Source organism: Dermacentor albipictus, chromosome 5 (genome assembly GCF_038994185.2).
Source record: "Dermacentor albipictus isolate Rhodes 1998 colony chromosome 5, USDA_Dalb.pri_finalv2, whole genome shotgun sequence".
Lineage (NCBI taxonomy): Eukaryota > Metazoa > Arthropoda > Arachnida > Ixodida > Ixodidae > Dermacentor > Dermacentor albipictus.
In genome coordinates this window covers 35451282-35463342 of record NC_091825.1, presented here as the reverse complement: position 1 = coordinate 35463342, position 12061 = coordinate 35451282, and the positions used below count along the sequence as shown (strand labels likewise).

Genomic DNA, 12061 nt, shown 5'->3' with positions numbered 1-12061 from the left:
ATCAGGAATCCGACGCCTAGTTCCCTTCTCTCTGCTAAGCCCCGGTAGCACAGGACGTGCCCGCTTTTTAGCACTGTATATGCTTCTTTTGGCCTCCTAACTTCACTGAGCCCTATTATATCCCATTTACTGCCGTCTAATTCCTCCAATAGCACTGCTAGACTCGCCTCACTAGATAACGTTCTAGCGTTAAACGTTGCCAGGTTCATATTCCAATGGCGGCCTGTCCGGAGCCAGTGATTCTTAGCACCCTCTGCAGCGTCGCAGGTCTGACCGCCGCCGTGGTCAGTTGCTTCGCAGCTGCTGGGGACTGAGGGCCGGGGTTTGATTGTGTTGTTCATATAGGAGGTTGTGGCCAAGTATGCACCAGGGTGGCCAATCCTGCTCTGGTGAGGGACTCCAGGCCTGTTTATGCAATTTTATCAACGCGCGGATTTTTTTTTTTAATCCGGTGGAAAATTGCCGGCACCGGGATTCGAACCACGGACCTCTTGCACGCGAGGCGGGTGTTCTACCTCTACGCCACCGCTGCACTTTGCATTCATATAGGATCGCGTTTTTGCTCTAACATATACTTTGAAGTTTGCGCCCGTCCTCTCTACGTAACTTTTTTGGTCCGTGTTGTTGTCAGTGCCCCGTTGTGTGCTCAAGAATGCGTCAACTAGCGCCGAACATGAGCGTTAGGCACAGAAACTTATTTGACTGTTGTGCCAAGCCACGCAATAAAGTTCCAAGGGCCTTCAGCAGTTTGCTGCTGCCTGCCAGTGACTGCCAGTCGAGCCCAAGCCGGCTTTGGCAGGCCTGATTATCAAGGCTTTGTTTTAGATACGTGCAGTATATTATTAGTATTATGATTATTGCTTTGCGATCGTGCGCGTGAAAGATGACTTGACACGTAAAACATACCGACACGCGTTCGTTGCGAAGGAATTAGGTAGAAAATGGCTGCATTTATGGCTAATCAGGTCAGTAATGAGGCTATTTTAATTTCTGACAAATTTGAACAGGCAAGTCGCATATTTCGTTCTGATTTGATCACCAAGTGTTGTGTATTGCGCAGCAAAACGACCTGTCTCAAGCGGACAAGTATGCGGACCAGGCTGTGCAAGCGGACAGATACAACGCAGGAGGTAGGTGTAGGTATCTAACGCACTGTGGTGTATCGAAAGCCTTCAAAGACACGATACAAGTTGTTGCTGTACCATCCTGAAAGCAGACAACAAACTGCAAGAACATTCGGTGTTATAGTGACACAGGAACTTTGAAAGCTTTAGGTAGGCAGATGTGGGGAATGACTGTGAAGTTGCAGCATCAGGTCGTGCTGCAGAGAGCTGTGTTATTTTCGAATCTTCGACAAACGTGTCTCCTAGAGACACAAGCGAAGCGCAGTCAGTGTGACTGTGAAATGAGACATGGATGCATCCTCGCGATCCGCTCAGTCGGCTCGGTAGCGAAGTGAGGTCATCGTTCTGCCTTCTGCATCCGGCAGTACTCTTGTGCGCATGCACGCAAGCGCTTCTGCTCAGTGGCTACCTGTCCATTGTCTGAGCAGAGCAGACTGCAAAGGCTTAGTTAAAACTCTCCAGTGTCTTGTCACTTGCGTTATGTCGATTCATTTAACGTTTACGTGCACTGAAGCTGTGCCTTCTGCCAGCGAACTTATATGCAAGTATAGCAGCAACCTTGTATTAGCGTAACACCGTTATTTACTGTTTTAAATCGAAGCTGTTTATAGCTAGGATCTGGAAAAAAATGTGTCCGAGATGATCATTGATAAAAAGAAATCATCATGTGGGCCGATCTTGGTGATAGTGCAGGAGGAGCACACGCTCAATGGCACCTACCCCTGTGGGCTCGGGGACCTGTAACGCGCCCTCGAACTACCTTTGTCAGACGTTGGGACCCAAAAATGTCTCTTAACATAGTCATTTCCCCAGCGACGTTGTCAGTGGCCCCTTGGACTCTGCACCTAGGTAAGAACCGTGCTGCTCGCTCCGAAGAGGACGAGCGTGCTTTCAAGGAGCGTCTGCGTGCTCAGCAGCGCGAATGGAGGCGAAAGTGACGAGAAGGCGAATGCGCAGCGGACCAACGTGCTGCGGCATGTGGATCCATCGACTTCGAGCACGGAGGAAGAAACATTTAGGAGTGGAAACTCCGCTGTTTTGGGTGACCAGAAAAGATCACAAGCCCGCGGAGCAACTTAAAGCTTTAGAGCGACTTAGAGCAACTATCATGCTGGCGGCTGAGAACTAAATTAGCACTGTTTTGGTTGCCAAGAAAACCGGTCGCTTGTGTTGCTCGCGTTCGGTCTCGCGCCTGGCACAAGCTCTACTGAAGGCACTCACGCGCGCTTCTTTAGCGCTGTAGCCTGGACACCGATTGACGCTACGCTTCAACCATTTGAGCACAGTAAAGAAACCGCATTCTTGTCGATGACCGCTATGATAAGATGATCTCCAGCTTCCGGTTTGCATGGGGCGCTGTTCGTCGGCACCCACGCGATGACTTTGATTGGATCGGTCTGAGCGCTGCTGGTATTCGTCGAAGGCAAACATACCTTGAGTTTCTTCAAGTATATAACGAAGCTGATTTTTCTCAATCTCATGGGCCTCATACGCTATGTGAACGTCGCTGACGTTCACCGCCATTGATGTTCCCGGTTTGTGGTATGCATTCATTTTTGGTCTTTTAACGCTAACATGACTGATATTTCATGACGCTACGAGGGCAGTTCGCTTCTTTTTTTGGGGTGTCAGAGATGCTGGAGACGGAAGAAAGGGGCGGGGAACTGTCTCTGGACACAGTCCAGGTTTATTGCGGGTTGTCCAGGATTACCGCGCATCTATGAGCTCACAGTAGCATTTATTGCGTCTCATCGTATTGCTCGAGAAGTGCTTCTCGCAGACGTAATCTCTTGATATGAGCTGACAGACACTGGCAAGAACTGTTGCTGTTTAATTTAAGGCACAAATACAACATTATTGCCAGCCCGTTGAAGCGAAAGTTCGCGTCTTGTGCTTGTCGTCTGCTTAAAGGAGATTCTTAAAGAGGTGAAAGAGGGATCAAGTGCAACGCACTAACTGCCTCTCATTAGAGGAGCGGAAGACATGGGTGCCACCGAAGAGAGCGTTCCTAAGCTGCCCGCCCAGGCATCTGCTTTTTTTTTTTTTGCTGCATGACATGGCGCACCAAAAGGCGCCGCCACTGTATGCGTCTCCGTCGACGCATTTTTATGTGACGTCATCTGGTCACCCGCGCCAGTCCGCGCTGACGCGAGTCTCAGCTCCTAAGTATTCTTCCTCCGTGACTTTGAGTGCCCGTCCCCTTACCAATGAAGAACGTATGAGGTAGACTAAGTTGACAAGCCCGACCTAGGCATGTTCGATTTACACAAGGCCGTAGTTGAGATCATGGATGAAAACGGCGCGATGGAGTATCGCGAAGTACTGGAGGTTCTTGGTGCCGACATATGCTACGGGCCGTTGAAATGTTTCAAGAGGCGGCATGTCCTCAAAGATTCGAGGAGTGGTGTACATTCTCATTTGCCTACGTGCCTGCCTGCCCAACACCCAAGTGAACACGTCAGTCAGAAAGACTGTTCTATTTAACATAACCACCAAATTAAATAATTTAAAATACAATTAAACAAAACCAACAGGTTCGCTGGTGTTCCATCTTGGCATAGTGGAAAGGTTCTGAATTTTTCCGCTGTTTTAACCACAAGTCCTTTGACAGAGTCTGTTGCTCTGTTGCAGCTCTTGTGAACAAAGGCAACTGTTGCTTCGCGAATAATGACTTGGACCGGGCGGTCGAGTACTACCGAGAGGCTCTGACCACGGAGGCCAGCTGCGTCGAGGCTTTGTACAACCAAGGTGAGGAAGTTGTGTGTATTGCTGAATAACTTGCGCAGAAACCGCGGCTCTTTTTTTTTGCGGCTGTGAAGAAGACGTACTGTAACGAAGCTTCTTGTAGAGGCATAAAGGACCGAATATGCGAACGGACATGTTGCTAATTCGTACTGAATTTACCAACTGAAAATGCGTGCATGGTGCATGAAAAAGCGAAAACGGAGAATTATGTGCTGATCATGTGTGACATGTGGCAGTCTTGAGACGCAGGGCGTCGTAACACTGATATGCCGGCGGCTATTCTTGTGGGCTCTCTGGTGTGACGTTATTAGCTTGATGTTGTTAACTTGCAGTACATGCACAAAGTATTCGCTTATTCGCTGAGCCTGTGTGGAGCATCATACATTGCACTAATTAGCAGGTGCTGTTCTTGCGCGATTGCGCGCGTTTAGCGCGGGCCCCACTCCGAAATGCACATCCTTGAAGTGATGGGGGTTCGAATGACAGCGGTGGCCGTTGCGGCCAAAGTTTATTTTTTTCGCCGCATGGTGATGGTGAAGCTAGCGATAACGAGGCCATTTTAAGGCGACGATATAACTTCGATGAAGACTTTCGCCGTCGTAACCGAAACCGACGGGTGGACAAAGCAAACCTTGTTTCGAGCATTTACACTGGTGTCGTCATTAATAAACAACTTTCAACTATAAGCTAACTCGCAAAAGGGGAACGCTGGAACTGTTCTTATCTAATTGCGTCTCAGTTGCCAATCAGTCATACTGCTGGCCTTCGTAGACAGTGGGAGATAAACTGTTGCTAGTGTTGCTGCGCACCATTGTACAGCGATGCATAGCGGATGTCATGCGTTGTTGTCAGCTAAATTAAAGGGAATAAACATTACTTTCTTTTCCAGTGATGGCATTGAACGCCGTCTTTCTGCCGTGAGGCACAAAATAATTTGTCAAATGCATACCTGTTCATGAACGAAATGTATTAAATAAATGAATAAATAAATAAATAAATAAATAAATAAATTGTCAGTTTACAAAATCTGCACTCTTGGTAGAGGCTTAGAAGCGTTAGTTTTAACGTGTTCTTACTATACCTGAAGGCTAGCAAATATGCTGTAACGTTTTTGCCATCTTTTTCGTGTTGTTACAGCGCAAGGGCAGTGATTTCTAGTGGGTGAAACGCTGGGGGACACTTCCTCGAAAAGGAATACTCAATGCCATAAAAGAACAGCGTACCGTATGCTTAGCATCAGCGATGGCCGGGCATCTGGATCTTCAGAACTGTCCGCGGTGCGCTTTATTCTTATCACAAGGGCCATGACTAAACTATGGATCACAGTCTAAGGAAACGTACAAAACCTTTTATTTTCTCAAGAGCTGCATAGAGCCCGGACACAGTACCCGGTCTTGTGTTCTTTATGTCTGTTTCATTTGCGCTGCGATGGCTTCATTGATTATCACCCAACTTGCTCAAGAAGAAGTTATTGTGGATGTCAGTACTTCCTAACCTTGCCACTATGGCCGTCGTGGATATAGCCGGCCGTCGTGGTAAACCCCGCCCACCTATCTCACCCTTTTCGAACCCAGCGCACCCCCTTTAAAAAAAAAAGAAAAGCTGGCTACGGCACTGCATGCATCATCATCGAAAAGGTACAACGAAGCAATGCGGCCAGAAAGTTTCTTTCACACCAACGTCCTTCAATATTTTTTTCCCGAAACTTGCACGTAAGAGCGTCTCGTGTTGAGCCTTTTCGCGGAGCAGTTTGTTCTAGAGAAACGAGATGCCGCTTCCGGCCGCGCGTCGCACGCAGCCTCAGCGACAGCGCACGAATACGAAACCAATACCGCTTTCACCTTGCTTCGGTGCGATCAGCTGCCGGAAATTCAACTGAGTTTATGCTAACGCATTGGATGGGATTGAATCATGTGGACTGAAGACGCGTGCAGTAGTTGGCTGCAAAAATATTGACTGGCGTATTAAGGAATAAAATGAATCTGTGTGGCCAAGTTCGCGGACCACTGCTGCAATTGTCCGCACGTGTTATCGGAACTTCGAGATGTACGGCTTTCCTTGTGGACGCAGAGATTTGCTCATCCGCCTGCGTTGTATCGCTGACCTTCAAAGAAAGTGCTTCAGCCCTGGAACGCCGGCAAGAGTGAGTCCGACTCGTCAAACTACGACAAAGGGAGTAGCGCTGCTTCCTGTCATGTTACACTTCACGCAGAGTATCTACGCTCATCTAACCCAACTGGCTCGGAAGCTTTCGCCCACTCTATCGCCAAACTGTCAAAAAGTGAATGGGCGTACGCTTGAATATATGCGCGCCGTGTACGCCCAATAAATGACGAACTGCACCAACAGCGCACCAATGGCAGGAGCTGAATGTCTCGTGACAGTCCAAAAGAGTAGGGGAGTTACAAAGAATAATACATCTTTGCTACAAGCCATTACAATGCACAGGACAGCTACGTTTCAAGCCTTGCGCGCAGCAAGAACAAACCTATCGAAACTAAGCACACCCGCGAGCGATTAGGCAGAAGATAATCAGATAGTTACCACGCCGAGGGCGTCTACTGAGTCAGAAATGTGAGAAGCCGCTACTTCAAAATATTTGCCAAATAAAGAACGAAGAGACAAACGAACTAATCCCAATTCAATTCAGGCGCGGAAATTCTGAATAGGCTGGAATACGTATTCAGCCCCACTTTTAGAACAAGCACCGTATAGGCTTCTCGTGCCGTTCGGACATAGCTTAATCAGCTCCGAAAGCGCTTTTGTGCGCTCTCTGAAGTGGTAACCAAAGTTTCTTGTCGTCCACCCAGTCACCGTCTACGATATCCCCCGAAAAACAGGTTTGCTATGCCACAACGGCGTCATACACACCCATTATAAATACTTAGGTAAAGGAGACAGTTGAAGCCAGCAATGGACGCGTCACCACGGCATCAAACATGGCAGCGCCCATGGGATAGTCGCGAAAAGGGCCAGTAGCGCCCGCAGTGGACGCGCCGCGGCGCTGGTGCAAAGGCAGCGTTAAAGCCCCTAAATGATCTAAAAATAACGACATCTCCTCTCTCCGCCTCCTTTGCCGGCGCTCTTTCTCGCGGCTCCTCCCGGGCGCTGACGGTGGCGGCACCTCGGCTTGGCACAGCTAGCAGGCTTTCCCAACGTTCGCCCCTTTGGCGCGCAGTACACTGCGGTGTCAACGCTGGAGGTGGTATGCTCAAGCGAGCTAACGGAGTGTTTTTTTCTCGAACGGCGCTTTTTGATCAGCCTCATCCGAACTGCAACGTCGCCAAGGGAAACTGGAACAACTTACGCTTTGTACGTGAATATTTACCTTTTACTTTTTTGTAAAACACAGGCGTGGGATCTAGGTTCTATAGGAACCGATGGTAGTGTACTACTTCCATAATCTGTCAAAGGCGCGTTTGCTCGTACTACAAAAAGGCGTGGTAATGCATCGGGCCTTCATTCCTTGATGCTGTAATTCCGAATGATTTGGCTTTCAAATTGATCTTCGGTGAAGTGATCCAAAGATGAATAAGCTAAGGTTTGGTGTGGCACACCTTTCTGAGAAATCATGCAAGGCACGGATGAAAATATACGCGGTGACATTTCACAAATGTTTTCGAAAATAAGACCTGTTGATATGTCAGCCTGCCGTGTGCGTGGCCATAACAACTTTATCAACGTCGAGCGGTGAAAAAGGTCTGGGTCATTGCGCGCCTCTTCGTTAGAGGTTTCTTTTACCAGCTCTACCTGCGTTAAAAATGTTTCAACCAGCTTAGATTTGCACGACATCTTTGAACCCAATATATTTTCGGCTGTGTTTAGCGGATATCTGCATTCTTATTCATTATGCGCGCAGATATGGCGTACTAATGATATAGTTGCCGTTACTGTGCCTAGGCACAGTAACTGCCGACTTTGGTAACAACCCCGCGAATACAAATACGGGCAGCAATGCAGATTACGTAAAAGCTAGACCTGGGGCCCTATAACGTAAAACTATTCCAATATGTTTTTATTCCAGTCTCCTGACGTTAAATTTCCGTAACCGCTGACGCAAGCATCAGGTGGTCACCCCCAGGGTTGTCTGAACAGACCAATGAAATACTCTCCTCGTTCATAGGAGGTCACTTTTGTTTGCTTGAAAAACGAATAACATTGCCTACACTGAGCGCCTTTTTTATCTAATTGGCTGACACCGAGGAGCACGCTCAAGTGGAGAGGGATTCGATGGGGCCGAGCCACTGCACTCAAAATTGATAACCGGATGAAGAGGGTGGTGCCGGCGCCTGTGATTGGTCCGCTTTCCCTTACTCAGCTTGTGGTGGCTGGTCGAAAATTGCGGCGGCATGCAACGGAAGCTTCAGAATGATGCTGAAACGGATCCTCAGAAAAGAAGAGTTGGCAGAACGAGCTCGTAAACGTGCCGAAAGTGCTCCATAGTATTAAACGGCCACGCAAAAAAGTGTTATCCTACGCAAATAAACCCATGCTCTCCGGCAGGTGCGAGTCACTAGTGCCCGAGCGATCGGCGGCAGCCATCTTTTATTCCTTTCGGAACGGGGCAGCCTGTGGCTATTCAGAAGAAAATTCAGTTTTGTTCGGCATATTAATGCATCTATAACGCGTACACGTCACTTCCACGCGGTGAGCTCTTGTGGTTTTGTGACGTCGTGTGACAGGCAGGTGAAGTGGGTGCAGCCAGAAAACTTGTGACCAATAGCCGTGGGCTAATGGCGAAAAGGGGTCGAATCACAAATACCATTTTTTTTGTTCGGTCAAATCATGCGTAATCAATGTGTACGCGTCATATCAGACGGGGAGCTATTGCGGTTTTCGTGACGTCGCATGACAGACAGGTGAAGTGGGGGTGGTTCAGAAATGTTTTGGACCAATCGCGGTGGGCGGATTGCAGAATTGGAATATGAAAGTTTGGGATAGTTTTACGTTATAGCGCCCCTGCACCGCGAGTGGCACGAACAGCGAGGCTCAAACGACGACAACCGTCGTTTTAGTCTAGAGTTCGTCAGCAGACTCGAACTAAAGAATAAACACATCTAGCGATACGCGTCACTTCAAAGATGGACCTCCACAGCAAGCAGCGTGAACAGCGTGGACGAATTAACATGTTAAGCGCAACTTTCGCGCCCGAGCCCAGCAACGGTTTCAACTACAGCGAAAGGAGTGCGCCAAGCAATGTGCGTGACATCATAATAAAGCCTGCCGAACCAGAAGCGTGAACGGCGAGGCTCAGATAACACGAAGCACGGCTTCCGTAATAGCGAGTGAACGCTTGCAACTACAACCATATCGAACGTTAATTATTGCACGGAAAGGCTGCAGGCGCTCGCGCTTCTCGCTAAATCTTCGGACAAAATGCGAGTGACTTCTGATGAACGGCCACAAACCTTACAGAGGCGCGAGTCCCGCGCATTTTCTAAGTTTGCCCGGGCCGATCCTGTGCAGCCAAATCTTTCGGTGAGCCACGTTGATTGTTCTGGATGGAATGACGAACAGTCTTTTCCCCACGCCTCCTCGGTTGTTGCACCCGTAAGCACAACACAGGCTAAGCATCACCGCAATACGTAAACAGCACCAGCGCTAGCGAAACGCTCTCCGCCAAAACTCCGCCGCCAGAAACGAACCAAAGTGCGATTTGGAGAAGCGGAATTGGCGCCAGCGTCTACTACGGGCCAGAAAAGCGCATGCTATTACGTGACCACGGCGCTTCGACCATTAGGAAGGTCGAGTCTCCGGAGGCGCGGCAGGCGAAAGAGAAAGCGGCAAAGTTCGTAGGAAGTCACTGCATTTAGGTTTTAAAGCGAAAGCTTTACTGGCTGCGAACTAGGGATTTCGCCGTGGTGGTGCTGCGAGGAGGCACATGACGTCACAACGCGCGCCTCGCCACGAATATTTCTCTTTCTCTTGCTCCCTAGTCACTACGGCGCATGCGCCACTAGTAGCACTGAGCCCTAAGTGTTCCGCCGCTGCGCAGCGCTGCGCCTTTCCGCCGCCGCTGTTTGTCACACGCGTTCCTCATCGTTGCGCTCGCCTTCGCTCGCTTCGCCAGCTGCATCGCATGCCTGATAACATTGTCGGAGGATTGAAAAGGAGAGCTCGCGTGCGCCGCAACCACAGTTGAGGAGGCAGTATGGACGGGGACAATTCTGATAAGCAGGAGGAGGAGGCCTGGAATCGACATCGGAACGAGATGAAGAGGCAGCGAATCGCCCTGGAAACAGACGTAGAGCGCGCCGAACGACTGGCTAAACGCCGCAACATAGCTAGACAACCAGACTAACCTGGACTTGCAATCAAGATTAACCAAGGCTAACCATGCTATGCCTTAGCTTTCGCTACGTATATCCTGGCGTAGCCGAGCTAAGCCACTGCCATTTTTTTATTCAGGGACCTTAAGCAGCGTGCCTCGATGTCCTCCTCGCCCACCGCTCGGTAAAGGGCGGAGACAACCGCCGCATTACACATCATCTACCCGGACGTCTACATCGACGATGCGTGTCCCTCGTGCGGGGGGACGGTGACACTCGCACACGTGCCCTGGGAGTGCAGAAACGCTCCGCCGGACTCTTCCTCCTACAAGTGGGAGAAGACCCTACCAAGCCCGATCCTACAAGACCAGCAATGGGCCATCCAGCCAAAGCCGCCTAGAAAAACTTTGGTCCAGCAGGCTCACACAGCGGCCGCCAGGTAGTCCCTGTCGGTCCCTGTGTGGGAGACGCCTACTGCGCGCTGACGTGCGTCCTGCAGGACCCTTATTAAAGTTTGTCCAATCCAACCGCCGCAATTCTCATGCCCTCCCCTAGGGACGCCATTCATACGCGGCAAGCGTTCCCGTCTCGACGCGCGAGCTGGGCTTGGCAATGGTGGCTTTGGCGACAAGAGCCCCGTGAAAGAGAGAGAGAGAGAGAAGGAGATTCTTGATGGGAAGGAAAGGTTGGGGTAAAGTGCAGCGCAGTAACTGTCTCTCAGCAGAGGACACCTCAACCGCGCTGCACAGGGGGTAGGGAATGAAAGTAGGGGGAGAGAAAGAGAACCAGAAACAGCAGAGCTAAAGGCGGTCGGCGAGGCCGACAGCCTCGGCGAATGTCAGGAGCGCACGTAGAAGTGTCCTGTGTATAGAGCCCCGTGAAAGAATGTCTCTACTCACGGAGCGGCAGGCGAAGGGGACACCGAGGCCGCGCATTGAAGGGCATATTGGAGCAGGCGTCGTGTGGATGCCATAGGAGTTGTGTGCGTACGGCCGCTTTTTGGCAATTATTGGCGTGCAAGAAATATCCGCCCAACATGCGAGTTGCAGCCCCGTTTTTGTGCAGTGTTCTAGAAATTAAACGCGGACAATTTTGAAATAACTACAACACGTTGCTTCATTTCCAGGCTCGCATGCACTTGGAAGCGGCCTAATTCATAATTCAAAAGGTACATGTGGGGCCACATTATCGTCAAAAACCGTCTACTGAGCGATTACACGTCGCACTATTATGTAATTACGTGTGAAAGGTATGCGTTGCTGTTTTTAGCTGCCCGTTTTTCAGTTGTTGCATGGTACATCTCTCTCTGTGTAAGGACAGCGTCCTTTCTGTTCGCGACAATGCCTAACATTTATTGTGTGAAAGCGTGTCGGTCCACTTGCAAGGGCCCCTAACTAACCTACTCTGCTGACTAAACTATTAACTACCTTAAAACTATACTAACTTCTAAGCTTTACTTACTGATTAAGTAAGCTAATTCCCTAAAAATAACCAACTAAGCTAAACAACTGAACTAGCTAATTAACTAATACCAACCTTAACTAAGCTAATGCAGTAGGTACTAACTTAACTAAGTAAACCAAGTAGCAAAGCTAGCTGAATAATCGAACTAATTGCCAATTTAATAACCAGCTAAGGTTACCACTGCACTAACTAAACTAACCAAAATTATATAGCTAAGCTAAGTTAATAACTGATAACTAGCAGAACTAGCCTAACTTGCTAATTAAACTAATAAATAACCTAACTAATTACCAAACTAAACTCGCTAATACCTAACTTAACATAGGCGCACTAAATAAGTGAAATATGTAACCAAATATAGCTAAATAACATACAAAACTAATTACCTGAATAGCAGTATATAACTAACTATAAGGAAATAGCTAACCAGATATATAACTAATTACCTACACTGTTTAT

The 12061-nt window shown here is 48.9% G+C and overlaps 1 protein-coding gene across 1 annotated transcript in view; it reads left to right on the top strand.

The window, feature by feature from the left end:
• nompB (intraflagellar transport protein 88-like protein nompB) overlaps positions 1–12061 on the top strand; it is a 169529-nt gene that overhangs the window by 85771 nt on the left and 71697 nt on the right. The window contains exons 15-16 of the mRNA XM_065439849.1: positions 1061–1130; positions 3756–3872. Of these exons, the coding sequence (XP_065295921.1) occupies positions 1061–1130; positions 3756–3872 (187 nt within the window). The remainder of the gene's footprint in view (positions 1–1060; positions 1131–3755; positions 3873–12061) is intronic.